Source organism: Mustela putorius, unplaced genomic scaffold (assembly GCF_011764305.1).
Source record: "Mustela putorius furo isolate JIRA1106 unplaced genomic scaffold, ASM1176430v1.1 tig00003898_pilon_pilon_pilon, whole genome shotgun sequence".
NCBI lineage: Eukaryota > Metazoa > Chordata > Mammalia > Carnivora > Mustelidae > Mustela > Mustela putorius.
In genome coordinates, this window is record NW_025422047.1 from 16837133 (window position 1) to 16849989 (window position 12857).

Sequence of the window (12857 nt, forward strand, 5' to 3'; positions counted from 1 at the left end):
TACCCAACTGGCCATGCACTTAGAGCGCCCCTTTGCTGCCTCAGTGTGGGGCAGCGGGGGTGGAGGGTGTCTAAGGAAGCAGAACAGATTTTGGTGTATGCTCCGCTTTTGCACTCACTGAGACATGCTGGTGGAAGTGGTAGTCCTTCTCAGATGAGAATAAGGAGGACTCAGTGTCCTTAGAGACTCACAGACTGTCAGAAACTGATGTGTGTGGTGGCCTCTAGAGTGGCCACCTTCTTCCCTGCTATGTTTCAGATGGGGCAGAAGATAGTTCCACCCAGGCCTGGTGGGTCGGATTTCCCTGGATAGGTGCTTAGTGGAAAAGGACCTGCTGCTTCTAGAACCATCTCTAGAACTAGGAAGGAGTTCTTAATTAAACAAGTATACCGAGGCAGGCATTGAAGAGTCTATGTGAAAATTCAGCTGTTGCTGGTCTGCTTGCTGCCTGGTGGGTGACTGGGAAGGAAGGCACCTGCCACCTGCAGCTTCCATTGCCGAACCACATTCCCAGCCCACATGGGCCCAGATATCAACGTTCAGTCCTCAGGTCTGTGAGGGGTGCTAGGTGCTGACTTATCTGGTCACTATTCCCTCCTGGTCATCCTTCCTATGAATTAGTTTTTATTTTATTTTTAAATATTTATTTGAGAGTGAGTGGGCGAAAGTGAGCACGAGAGGGGAGGAGCAGAGGGAGAAGCAGACTGCTGCTGAGCAGGAAGCCCAACATGAGGCTCCATCCCAAGAGTCTGAGTTCATGACCTGAGCTGAAGGCAGATGCTTAACAGACTGAGCCCCCCAGGCGCCCCTCCTATGAACTACTTTTGAGTGCTGGTAGTGGAAGAACTTAACTGATGGTGTGCACTGATGCTGACACGAGGCAACATGGCCACTGAAGCTCATAGGATGTCACTTCACAGCCTCCCACAAGCTGTCTTCTGATGGGCTGAGCCAGCGGCTGAGCTAATATGGTATTCTGATATAATCATCAGGTACCAGAAGCAGAGTGGGACGGGAGGTGATGCAGGGAGAGCAAGTCTCCTTAACGTAGTGTCCTGCAGACAGGAGAAGGCGGCAAATACCCTGTCCTGATGTTTGTTAAGAGTTGAGAAAAATATGTCAGAAGCCACAGTGTGAAAGCGAGGCTGGGAGCAGGTCAGAGAAGGTGGCCACATGTCTGTGAGCGAGCTGCCCCGGGGCCCCGTTTGTGCCTGCCCTCCCAGTGTGCCCCAGGGTCTGAGTGCACAGCTCCTGCCCAGCACTGTCTGCCTTTCAATCCCATTGTTCTTAACCTATTCTAATCTAACTCCAAGGTATTTTATTTTGGAATCACAACTCCAAAACCTCCTGTTTGAAGGGTTGTTTCAATTTATTGATGAACCAAAGAAACTAGCACAATGGGATGTGAAAGGCCAGGAGAGGTGGATAGGGGTTCCTTCTGCCCGGCCCCCAGGCTGCCAGGATGAGCCGTCCCACACCTCACCTCATGGGCGTCGCCCCTCCGAGGGGGAGGCCTAGCCTGCAGGAAGCACAGTTCTCTGCCCCTGCATCAGGAGTAGGAAAATCTCCACATCCCCACCCCACTGGAAAGACTCCCTCTGCAGGATCATAAACCTGCATCTGGGACCTAAAAACACAGCTCTTGGAAAACATTTTTCCAGTCTGCTGCTATGCTTTTTCATACCTTTGTATTCATTTGTGTCTGAAACAGCACATCTAGAGACAGACTGTCTCTATTAGATACTAGATACTATTATTCTTTTCTTCTCTGCTGCTTAGTAGTCTAAATCCAGGTGGATCCCTCTCACACTCCAGAGAGAAAATAATAAGACCTTACATTAGAGTTTTCAAAAGTGTGGACATATGTTGCCTCATTTGAACCTCCCAGCAGCCCCGGGAGGTGGGCAGGTGGGCATCGTGGTCCTAGGATCCTGAGGATAGCTGTCCCAGTGAAGCCAGGAACCGAACCTGTGTCCTCCAGCTCCTGGTCCAGGGCTCCTTCAGCTCCCCAAGATGAAGCGAGCTCACCTCGATGAGCACAGCAGCCTTCGCTGAGAAGAAACGAAATGTCCTTTGGGCTGGCTGACCAAGGTGACTGGAAGTACAGAGCTCATCAGTGGGATCAGGGGAGAAACACACCTGAGTGAAATCTGGCATCAACGGCAGACGGGGAACTAGGGTAGGACATGGGCATCTCGGACAAGGGTTTCCTGTTTTCTTGATTCGAACCTGGACCACACTGGTGCTGCAACCAGGACTCAGCAAAGTCTGGGAGGAGAGAAGGCATTCAGAGGACTTTCTCATCTAGCAACTTATTGATTCCTTCACACATTCTCTTGAGGTTGGGTCGACAGTCTCCATCCAGACTATAAAGGGTGGAGAGGAACTCCACGTCAGCAAAGTGGTTGAAGACATGGTTGATGCGCCCGTGGGTCCGGGGCGTCAGGTGTCGCTGCACCAGTTCATGCACCAGGTCCTTGCACTCGTGCAGGAGCTTGGAGAGCACGTTCCTGTCAAATGTGTATTCCACCTCGTAGAAGCTGACGATGGTCATGGCGGTCTGGTTCAGCTTCTTCCTGAGCTTCTCCACGACAACCACCTCCTCCTGGCTGAACTGGTTGTGTCGGTAGAGGATTCCGATTTTGATTGCCACCTTGATCAAGTCTTTCATGATCTTGTGGGCTTCCTTCTTGTTGTGGGTGTGCTCTTTGGTGACTTTGTAGAGCTCATCGAAGATCTCGCTGCTGGTGTCATCGATCAACATATTCGCCATGGTTTTGCTGGCGATTTTGCTCAGGATCTTCTTCTGGGCTTGAAGGGCAAGGTTCTTTGAACTAAAAACATCAGGACCTAGTGTGAGGAAAGAGAGAAAAGTTAGAGAAATATGAGAGCTGTTTATTATGATTCCACAAGTGAAAGACACTAATTTGAATTTACGTTCCTAGAGCAAAGACAAGCCTTTATATCCCACTGCTCCCTCACCAAACTCCACCCAAGCCTGGGATTGCTACATTGTCCTCTCCACATACCATGCTTGTTTATCCTCTTGAATCTTCTAATCACCCTCTTCCTTCTCTGGAAGTGGCCTCCTCTTCTCTAGGCCGAATCTCACCTTTTTAGACCTACTTCATGCACAATGCTTTCCTGACCCTCTTAGTTCACAGAGAACTCCACTATCCAGTTGTGCAAATTACTGCAACAAGCACATTGCACTGATGCCAATGCCATTCCCTGGATGGACGTGGATGCCCGATCACGGCAGTCTATTTGACTGAGTCTCAGAATCCATATTTTGAGTCTAAGGTGTATTTTTTTTTCATGTTCCCTATCTAGGAAATTGTTGTGTGTCTTACAGTCACTGTTGCCAGGGACACATGCACTATGGTTGTCTTTATCTATATGCAAGCAATTTGCACAACAGGAGCCAGAGATTGGGGAGAAAAGTCAAGAGCACTCAGATGCCCTCAGTTGGCAGAGACAACTGAAGGGCACTGTGTGCAAAAACACACACACTAACACCTCCAAGTCAATCAGGTTCTCTTCTTTTCCACTTTATGAATGAACAAGAGTGAAAGATGTTAAAAAAACAAAACAAAACAAAAACCCTATGTCTAAGCAAGTCCAAAAGGACCTTTCAATAAGTATAACATTTCTAAGTAAAAAAGAAAGCAGTCACTCACAATTTAATTGGCCAGCACCTTTTTCTTAAGAGCATATAAAAGAACCTCTTACAATCAGTGGTGCCTTAGATTTGATGAACTACTCCGTGATGTGGGCAGTTAGCTACAGCTGACATAAGAAACCCACTGCCCATCCTGCTACAGCATGTACGTGTATTACTGGCTCAGAGGAGAGGCAGGTTGCCCGAGGGAGGAGACGGTATCTCCCATAGCACCCAGCTCTGTTCTGCACAGGGATGAAGTGGCGTCTGCTGGGTGAAATACCAGAGAAACACTGCAGAAGAAGAAGGTTGTAAAATACAGTGCGAATTTATATTAAAAAAGTTTTCCTTTGAGGACTGAAGACCCTTCTAGGATCCAAAGAGACTGTATCCAGTGCTTTGTGGCCACAGGGAAGTAACAGGACAGGCAGAGTGGACACATGGCCATACAAGCCAGCCAGGTCCCGCAAGCCTCGCCTGGCTGCCCCCATGTTCCACATGGTCTGCCGACCCGGGGCTTATGGCTCAGTGCTGAGCGATTAACACCCAGATGCTCGGGTCTCACGGACAGACTCAAAAAACACTCCCACACAATTTAAACAAGGCTCCCACGCATTTCCTGCACCCACTTCCCCCCTCCTCATGGGCCCCTCCTGGACCCTGCCTTGCTCCCTCAGCCCTGGGCCTTTCCAGGACAGCTCTACTGCTCTGGCGCTTCTCCCCGCAGGCCCCGAGGCTTGGGCTGGAGGGGGGCTGGTGTGGCAGGGTCAGCAGTAGTAGGACAGCCAGTCGAGGCCAGGAGCATCCTACAGCCCAGGGAGCTCACGCTCTTTAAAGTCTGAAACCACAGAATCTTCAAGCAACTTCCCAAATGACCCTGACGCTAGACGTTCCCTATAGTCAAGGTATAAAGGGAACCAAAAGGGAAGCCCTGGTCTCAGTCCTCCTGTGTGCTCAGGGCCTCAGGCACTGGTGGCTCTGGGTGCGGGGAGGGGGGGGGGGCAGGGCAGGGAATGGGGGTGGGGGGAGGGGCAGGGAAGGAGTGCTGAGTGCACCAGGTGCTTCACTCTGTTAGCTAAAGCTGACACTTTTTTTTTTTTAATTTCTTTACAGTGTACCAGAATTCATTGAATTCATTGGTTTATGTACCACACCCAGTGCTCCACGCATTATGTACCCTCTTTAATGCCCACAACAAGGCTCACCCAACCCCCCACCCCCACCCCTTCAAAACCCTCAGATTGTTTTTTAGAGTCCACAGTCTCTCATGGTTTGTCTTCCCTTCCGATTTCCCCCAACTCCCTTCTCCTCTCCATCCCCCCATGTCCTCCGTGTTATTTCTTATGCTCCACAAGTAAGTGAAACCATATGATAATGGACTCTCTCTGCTTGACTTATTTCACTCAGCATAATCTCCTCCAGTCCCATCCATGTTGATACAAAAGTTGGGTATTCATCCTTTCTGATGGAGGCATAATACTCCATTGTATATATGGACCACATCTTCCTTATCCATTCGTCTGTTGAAGGGCATCTTGGGTTCTTTCCAGTTTGGCAGTCATTGCTGCTATAAACACTGGGGTACAGATGGCCCTTCTTTTCACTATATCTGTATCTTTGGGGTAAATACCCAGTAGTGCAATTATAGGGTCATAGGGAAGCTCTATTTTTTAATTTCTTAAGGAATATCCACACTGTTTTCCAAAGTGGCCATACCAACTTGCATTCCCACCAACAGTGTAAGAGGGTTCCCATTTCTCTGCATCCTCTCCAACACACATTATTTACTTCTTGTTAATTTTGGCCATAAAGTGGTATCTCAATGGGGTTTTGATTTGAATCTCCCTGATGGCTAATGATGATGAACATTTTTTCATGTGTCTGTTGGCCATTTGTATATCTTCATTGGAGAAGTGTCTGTTCATGTCTTCTGCCCATTTTTGGACATGATTATCTGTTTTGTGTGTATTGGGTTTGAGGAGTTCTTTATAGATCCTGGATATCAGCCTTTTGTCTGTACTGTCATTTGTGAATATCTTCTCCCATTCTGTGGCAACCTACATGAAATGAAGCTGACACTTTTACCAAGGCTTCCTTGCTAGTCTTTTCCCCTCCAGCAATGCCAATATTCTTCTCTCGACCAGTAGCTGTCATACCTTTTGCTCATATACTCCCATAAGAATTTTGAAAAAATTATGCACTTCCTTGCACCCTTGACAGCAAGTATTTTTCACCTTACGGTTAAATAGTTATAATTTGTTAAAAGATATAATTTCTAGGTATTATAAAGTGAGTATTTAAAAATTAGCCTGTTAAAGCATTCTTGTAAATATGTCCAAAATAACATAGCACTACAGTGATATAACACCCATTGTTGTCAATTTTAAAATGTTAAGAGCAAGCTCTTCTTTAAAAATTAGAAATGTTAGGGATGCCTGGGTGGCTAAGTCAGTTAAGTGTCTGTCTTTGGCTTAGGTAATGATCCCGGTGTCCTGTGATAGAGCCTTGGGTGAGGCTCCCTGCTCTGTGGGGAGGCTGCTTCTCCCTCTCCCTTTGCCTCCTGCTCCCCCTGCTTGGGCACTCTCTCTGACAAATAAATAAAATTAAAAAAAAATTAGAAATAGTACATTGTTCTTCCCCCCTTATCTCTATGACATGACACCCAGAGAATTTTAATGTATTTTTATGCTTGAAAATGTTTTATTTGATCAATTCCTCACAATTCTCTACAGCCAAAGGATGCATACAAATTGAAATTTAAAATAAAAGATGATTCTAGCGATCATAAATCTTCATGTCTTAAAACATTTCTTCTAGAGTGAGCTATTTTGTTTTGGGGTACAATATATAATATTAAAACGTTGGTAAACACTAAACATAAAAAATAATAAATTTTTATTGGAGATGCACTTCCAAATGAGATATATAGGGGTGGATTATGGCCCCTTGATTCAAAGAGGCACCACACAGCACCAGAGCTTCCTGTCTTCCCTGTGTCTGACCAGGGAGGTTCTGCACGCCGGCTGCATGTCAGTCAGCCCCGATTTGAGTCTTTATGGGTTAGAACTCTGACTACAAGAGTGGAAAGGAGAGAGGCCCACCACGCTTTGACCTCAGGTTGTTCCTCAGGTAGGAAAGTGTAGAAAAGAGTATGTATTGAGGTGTGAAAGGGTAATCAGATCTATAAATCAATTCCCTCAAAATCATCCTTGTCTGAACATCACATGGGAGGTCTGGACTCTCGGTGTGCACACTACATGGAATTCTCTTCAGCAAGAGCAGCAGGATTCCAAGAGGTGATAAAAAGCACTATTTGGGGTAAGGAGATTCTTGACCAAATAAGTTTGGAAAATACTGGGTTAAGCAGTTAGATTCTTTTCCTGTGAGACTTTAAAACACTCCTTTAATACACTGAGGTGTTTTATCAACTTTTAGAGGGTTGGATGTGGTAGGCAGAATTACCCCCAACCCCAAGATGTCTGTGTCTTGGTCCCTGGAAACTGTGAGTGTGACCCAGCAAAAAAGAGTTTGCAGATAGGATTGAGTTAAGGGCTTAGGGATGGAGAAATTACCCTGGATCATCCAGTCAGCCTGATACAATCACAAGAGTCTTTCAAAGTAAAGGAGGGAGGCAGAAGAGCATGGGACACAGAGGGGGATGTGATGGTGGAAGTAAAGGGCGAGAGTGATGTGGTCATTGGCTTAGAAGATAAAGGAGGGAGCCACCAGCCAAGGAACACGGCTGGCTTCGAGAAACTAGAAAAGGGAAGGAAACACAATCTCCCCTAGGGCCTCCAGGAAAAGTGTAGCCCTGTGGATACACTGATTTTTAGCCCTGTGAAACCCACTTGGGATTTCTGTTCTCTAGAGGTATAATTGGTATAATTGGATACATCTGTGTTGTTTGACACCACTAAGTTTGTGGTAATTTGCTTTGTTACAGCAGCAATAATTCAGGTGGATAGACGTGATGTAGCAAGTTTATCTGGTCAGGGGATTCTTTTTGTCTTTTGAGTAGAGACCCCAGCTGCCTGGGGCTGCCAAGATGGAGGGGTTTCCCATATAGCTGACTTTCAGGGCTGGAACTAGATCAGTGGCAGGCACGTTGGGAAAAGTTGGTCAACCTATTCCGAAACCACCAGTGAGGCATATATCATTGAGTTAAAAATTGAACAGAGAAGTAATTGAAGAAAAATTTCCGAGGGTGGTAGAAAATCATACATACCTGCCTATCATCTCAGCAGGTAAATTGTACTCTCATGTTGCCACATTTACCAAAATCTGCCCTTCTCTCTACTTTTCATTTCTGTAAACTTAACCCCTTTTGCTCATTTTGGGCAAAGTCCCTTTTGTCCTTTGGTTGCTCTGTAGTTATTGAGCACTTCCTATTAGTTTGGCAATAAATGAATTTGGCTAAATTAATCTGCCTAATATTTTGGCTAGCTTGGCTCTATATGAAGTGCTTATGGAGGAAATCACCCCAGAATATCCATTTGGGTCCTGCTCTGAATATGGTCCCACAGGGATGGGAGACACAGACAAATGAATCAAAATGCAGAAACATGCAAAACGTCCCAGAATGGCTTGAGTGAGAACAGCTGGGGACATCTAAAGGGGGACTTGAATGTGGACAGATGGGGGTGACTACCATGTTACAAAGTACAGGGTAGTAATTTCCGCCTAATCACAAAGGCTTGGGGTGGTTTTCCTATAAGTTTTCAGCCATCTCTACTGTATAAGAATGTGTTATTTATGTATAAGGGGACTTAGGGTACAGGCTTCCAGGGTTGAGTGCTCACACCTGTGGCATCTCTGATGCCTAAAATAGCAACAGTCTAGAGCAGAGGAACCCAAGTGCTATGGATCATCAAAATCACCAAGAAGGCTTTAAGAAACAACAACAAACAAGTAGATTCTCCAACTCTATCCCAGATTGCCAGTAGGAAAATCTTCAGGAGATTGCTGGTAATGCAAGTTTGCAAGGTGACTCTGACATGCTGTGTGGAAGACCCACTGATCAGGACATGGCCAACACGGATCCGCCAGAGCACTCATCGTGATAGGTGCTCTTGGAGAGAAGGATCTGTGGTGAGTTATAATGACTTTGTGGATGACCACAGATTATGGTTGGCTCTTGAGGCTCTACCATACCTGGTAGCTTATTAAAGGCTTTGAGAAGACCCACAGTAAAGATACCTGTGTAGTTTTGTTTACCCACTTCTCAAACTTCCTGAACCTTACAAAATTTGTACACACACACACACACAATCATCTTGTATATATTATGAGAAATGCTGGGATAGGATTGAGAGAAAATCAAGACATTCTGGTCAACTTTTACAACTCCCAGGGATCGGCTGGGCAGGGCTGAGGAGAGCCAATGTCTCCAACATGTGTGCATGATTAAACGGAGGGTGTGTACAAAGAGGAGAGCCAGAGAGGCAGTCGTCTTCAGAAGACTTTTGTACAGAGAAATCTTGGGCCTGTTTCCTTCCCTCCATTCTTCTCTCTCAGCCTTCTGCAGGGGGTACTATGTGGGTGATCTGTCAGGGAGAAACAGTGCTGGCTGAGAGAAAGAATGCAAGTTTTGGGAGCCAGGGTTGGAAGTGTACTTGGATATTTGGGGAAACAGGCCTAACTGGTGGACACATATTTGTTTTGGGAAAACACCAAGAGATCCAGGTTAGGTCTTGGCACAGACTGTCCCCTTGTTGCTGTGTACAAGCCTTTGGAGGGCTGTTTTGGCCAGGGATAATTCTCTTAACCATGTTTGTATAAAAGTTCCCATTCCCCAGCCACAAAAGCTAAGGAGTTGTTTACAACACCTCAGAGTCTCTGAGAATGGCGATAAAAATGTGATCATGCAGCTACTATACAGCTCCCCTGGCCAGTACCATGAGACAAGATGGAGGAAGCTGTGAAATTGACCACTGAAGCATAACAGGGGTTTCCTTACACTAAGATTGATGGGGAAGCTCAAGTGAGAGCAATGCGAGGTCAGTACTCTAATAAGCCCTCTTGGAATATTCACAAAGAAAAGAAAAGTACCAGAGACTTGTTGGGAGACTGGCATGACAATGGTGGCCAATTAGTTTGGAGAGAGAAAGCAAAAGATAATTTAAGAGGGTCTCCCCCTAAACGGAAAAGTGCTGGGGCTGGCTGAGTTGATTCTTCTATAAATGATGTTCAGCCATAGTACAAGTGATGTTTCCACATTTGAGACAACACTAAGCTCTCCCAGATGGTGAAATGCCAAACGGGTGGTGACACACAGCAGGAAGATCTTACCAAGCTGGGTGAGTGGGCAGAAAAAGAGGCAGATGAGCTCTAGCATGGTAAGAGCAGGTAGTATATTCTGGGAAAAATAAAGCAAACACTGATTATGAGGGATGAGGAGCTCTGAGCATCTGCCCAGGATGTGCTGAGGCATGGAGGGGCTGGGGGAGAGACTCCACCCACCTCTCCCTACTCTCAACTCGGTAACTTCTCTGCTTCCGGCAAAGGAGTGTGGGGGAAAACTTGAAGGCGTGTGTGGATAGCTGTGTCAAAATAATAAAACTGGAAATTTATCTCTCATGGCCTGTGCTGTACATGGGATCATGTCAATTCTGTAAACAGCCTAAGATGATGATAGCAAGGAAGAGAGTGAGCTAACAGTGAGAAGGAGAAGTTAGGAGAGAAGATGGTACCCAGAGGAAAACAATATGTGGCACTTAATAAGCACCATCTGTTGAAGCAGGAGACCCAGCAGACAAGGAACATGGGAAGGGCAAAACCCTGAGCAGAGGGTGTTCTGTGGTAGTCCAACATTTCTGGTGCTCAATCACCTACATGTAACTGTTGGGGAAAAAAGCACGCCTCCTTTGGATGCAGCAGCCTCACAAACTACTGGAACTTTCATGAGCACCTTCCTCCCTATTCACCTGCACACGCACCCAGAAAAGCTGACTGGACTGGTCATGTCCCTCAGGCTCCCTCCTTCACTACTGACAAGGGGCCAGCACCCAGTGGTGAGAGTGACACCCTCTCCTCTCCCTGCCTGCTTCCTTGTCTGTTCTCTGTGTGAACGATGGAAAGGGGTTGGCTTAGGGGGAGAGGTGGTCTGCAGGATTGGATCTCCATGACAATGACAAAACACCTTCTAGAGAAGACACTGGCTCTGCTTCAGTTCTTGGATGTCCCTATGTAGCTACGGGGACAAAACTATTAAGCAACCTTAAGTAGTGTTTTGAAATGTGAACCTAACAGAGGTCTGGTTTCCAGGAAAACTACTAATTGAATCGTTGCATCTCCAGTGGAGTCAACCAGAAAGCACTGTCCTTTCCTTGTATAAAGCTATGGCTTGTGTACTGCTGGAATATTAAAAACATGGCATTAAAGGAGGTACAGTGAAACGAGATCGTTGAGTGATGGTGGGGTCTTTGAGTTGGGGACAAGCAAAAATCTGGATCCTTCCCTCTCTCCACAGAGAAATGACCAAAACGTAGAAGCCCATGAAAAAAAGCCTTTGTTGGTCTAGTCCCTTTCATACTTGAGATGGCAATTTTGGGACTTAAAAAAGATATTTTGGGATAGTTTAAAAGGCATCACAGTAAAACGTGGATGGCCTGGGAGGGTCAGGAATGCATTTTTCTGACTACAGGTCACCCCTGAGCACACCCAGAGCAGATCCTGAGACTTCTTCGAGGCTGGGCCCCCCTGCCCAACCCAAGAGAGCAACCTGCCTTGAGTGTGTATCTCCTGGGCTCACCTCTGTGCCTAAGACCTGAGGTCCCCCCAATTTCCACTACTGCATTAAGAAGCAGGCAGCTTGTGGGTCCTACAGGTGTCCTGTACATGCATGTCCTGACATGCAGGGGAGCAGTGTGCAAAATGAAAATGTTAGAACCTCTGTTTCTGTCTTCTTAGGAGAGAAGTGAAGTTTTCCTAACACTGAACATGCAGGCTGACTGGGAGACATAAGGGAAGTGGGGAAAGTCCCCCTCTCAGGATTTGGGGGGTGTTTAGTGTATCCCTCACTTGTTTATCCCCTCTCACAATTTTTTAAAAATATTTTTATTTATTTATTTGAGAGAGAGAGAGACAGTGAGAGAGAGTATGAGTGAGGAGAAGGTCAGAGAGAGAAGCAGACTCCTCGTGGAGCTGGGAGCCTGATATGGGACTCGATCCCGGGACTCCAGGATCATGACCTGAGCTGAAAGCAGTCGCCTAACCAACTGAGCCACCCAGGCACCCCCCTCCCACAAGTTTTGATTTATTTCAGCATTTGTTTATGTGTATTTGATTAAACAGACTCAGTGATTACATTATTTAGTTTCAACTAAACCCTCACAAAATGGACCAGTGATTTCAAAAGATTCCAGCAAGCACCAAAACTGAAGACAATACACTAATCATGCCAGCTTAAGTGAACAGCAAGGAAATGGCAGAGCAGACGATTATCCTTCTCATCGTAAGAGCTTTTCCACAGCCAAATTATAAGGTAAAAGCAATGATCTAATCAGATCTGACAAGAAACGGGCCATAAAAATTTCAAAAATTCTAATAAGATGATTTGAAACACTTTTACTTGCCTTGAGATATTCCCCAAGGTAGTAGGAAGCCATAACAATTAGTGAAATGTGCTTGTGATTGTGATTTTTAGCTTGTCCTATGGGTGAGGGGGAGGGGTACTCAGGAACAGCACAGATGACGGTGGGGGGGCAGGGATGAGTCAAGAATGACGCTGGGTGCTTCTGCTAGGTTAACTGGGGGCAGGGGGCAAGGAATGCACCATCAACTGGAAGAGGCATCTAGAAGCTTGTGGGGTGGATGAATTCAGTTTTTAGCATGCTGAGTTCCAGGGCTGTAGGGCAATCTGGCTGGAGAAGGTCACAGGAGCCTGCCCAGTAGGCACCTCACACCAACCTGCCCCACCCTGAGCATCCCATTTGCCCACCCAAACTCTACCTCTTTCCATCAAGCAGGAGCCAGTGAAGAGATCCATCTTCCCTAAGGAATTTGTCAATGGGGGAATCCCTGGAGATAAACAGGTTCTTTCTTAAAAATGCAACTATCTAACATTAGCTGGTTAAAGCATAGTCTCTATTCACAGCTTGCTGGGAATCCCTTTAGTTGGGGCCATACTGTATTCCTTCTAGAGATTCTCTCTCCCCTCTTTGGGCCCATCACCACACTGCCCCTCCTAGTAAGTGAA

At 46.3% G+C, this 12857-nt stretch overlaps 1 protein-coding gene across 1 annotated transcript in view; it reads right to left on the bottom strand.

The window, feature by feature from the left end:
• Positions 1-1350: 1350 nt before the first annotated feature.
• Positions 1351-12857, bottom strand: part of TNFAIP8L3 (TNF alpha induced protein 8 like 3) — a 36642-nt gene continuing 25135 nt past the window's right edge. Inside the window, exon 2 of the mRNA XM_004755442.2 lies at positions 1351-2850. Within this exon, the coding sequence (XP_004755499.1) occupies positions 2288-2850 (563 nt within the window). The 3' untranslated portion in view covers positions 1351-2287. The remainder of the gene's footprint in view (positions 2851-12857) is intronic.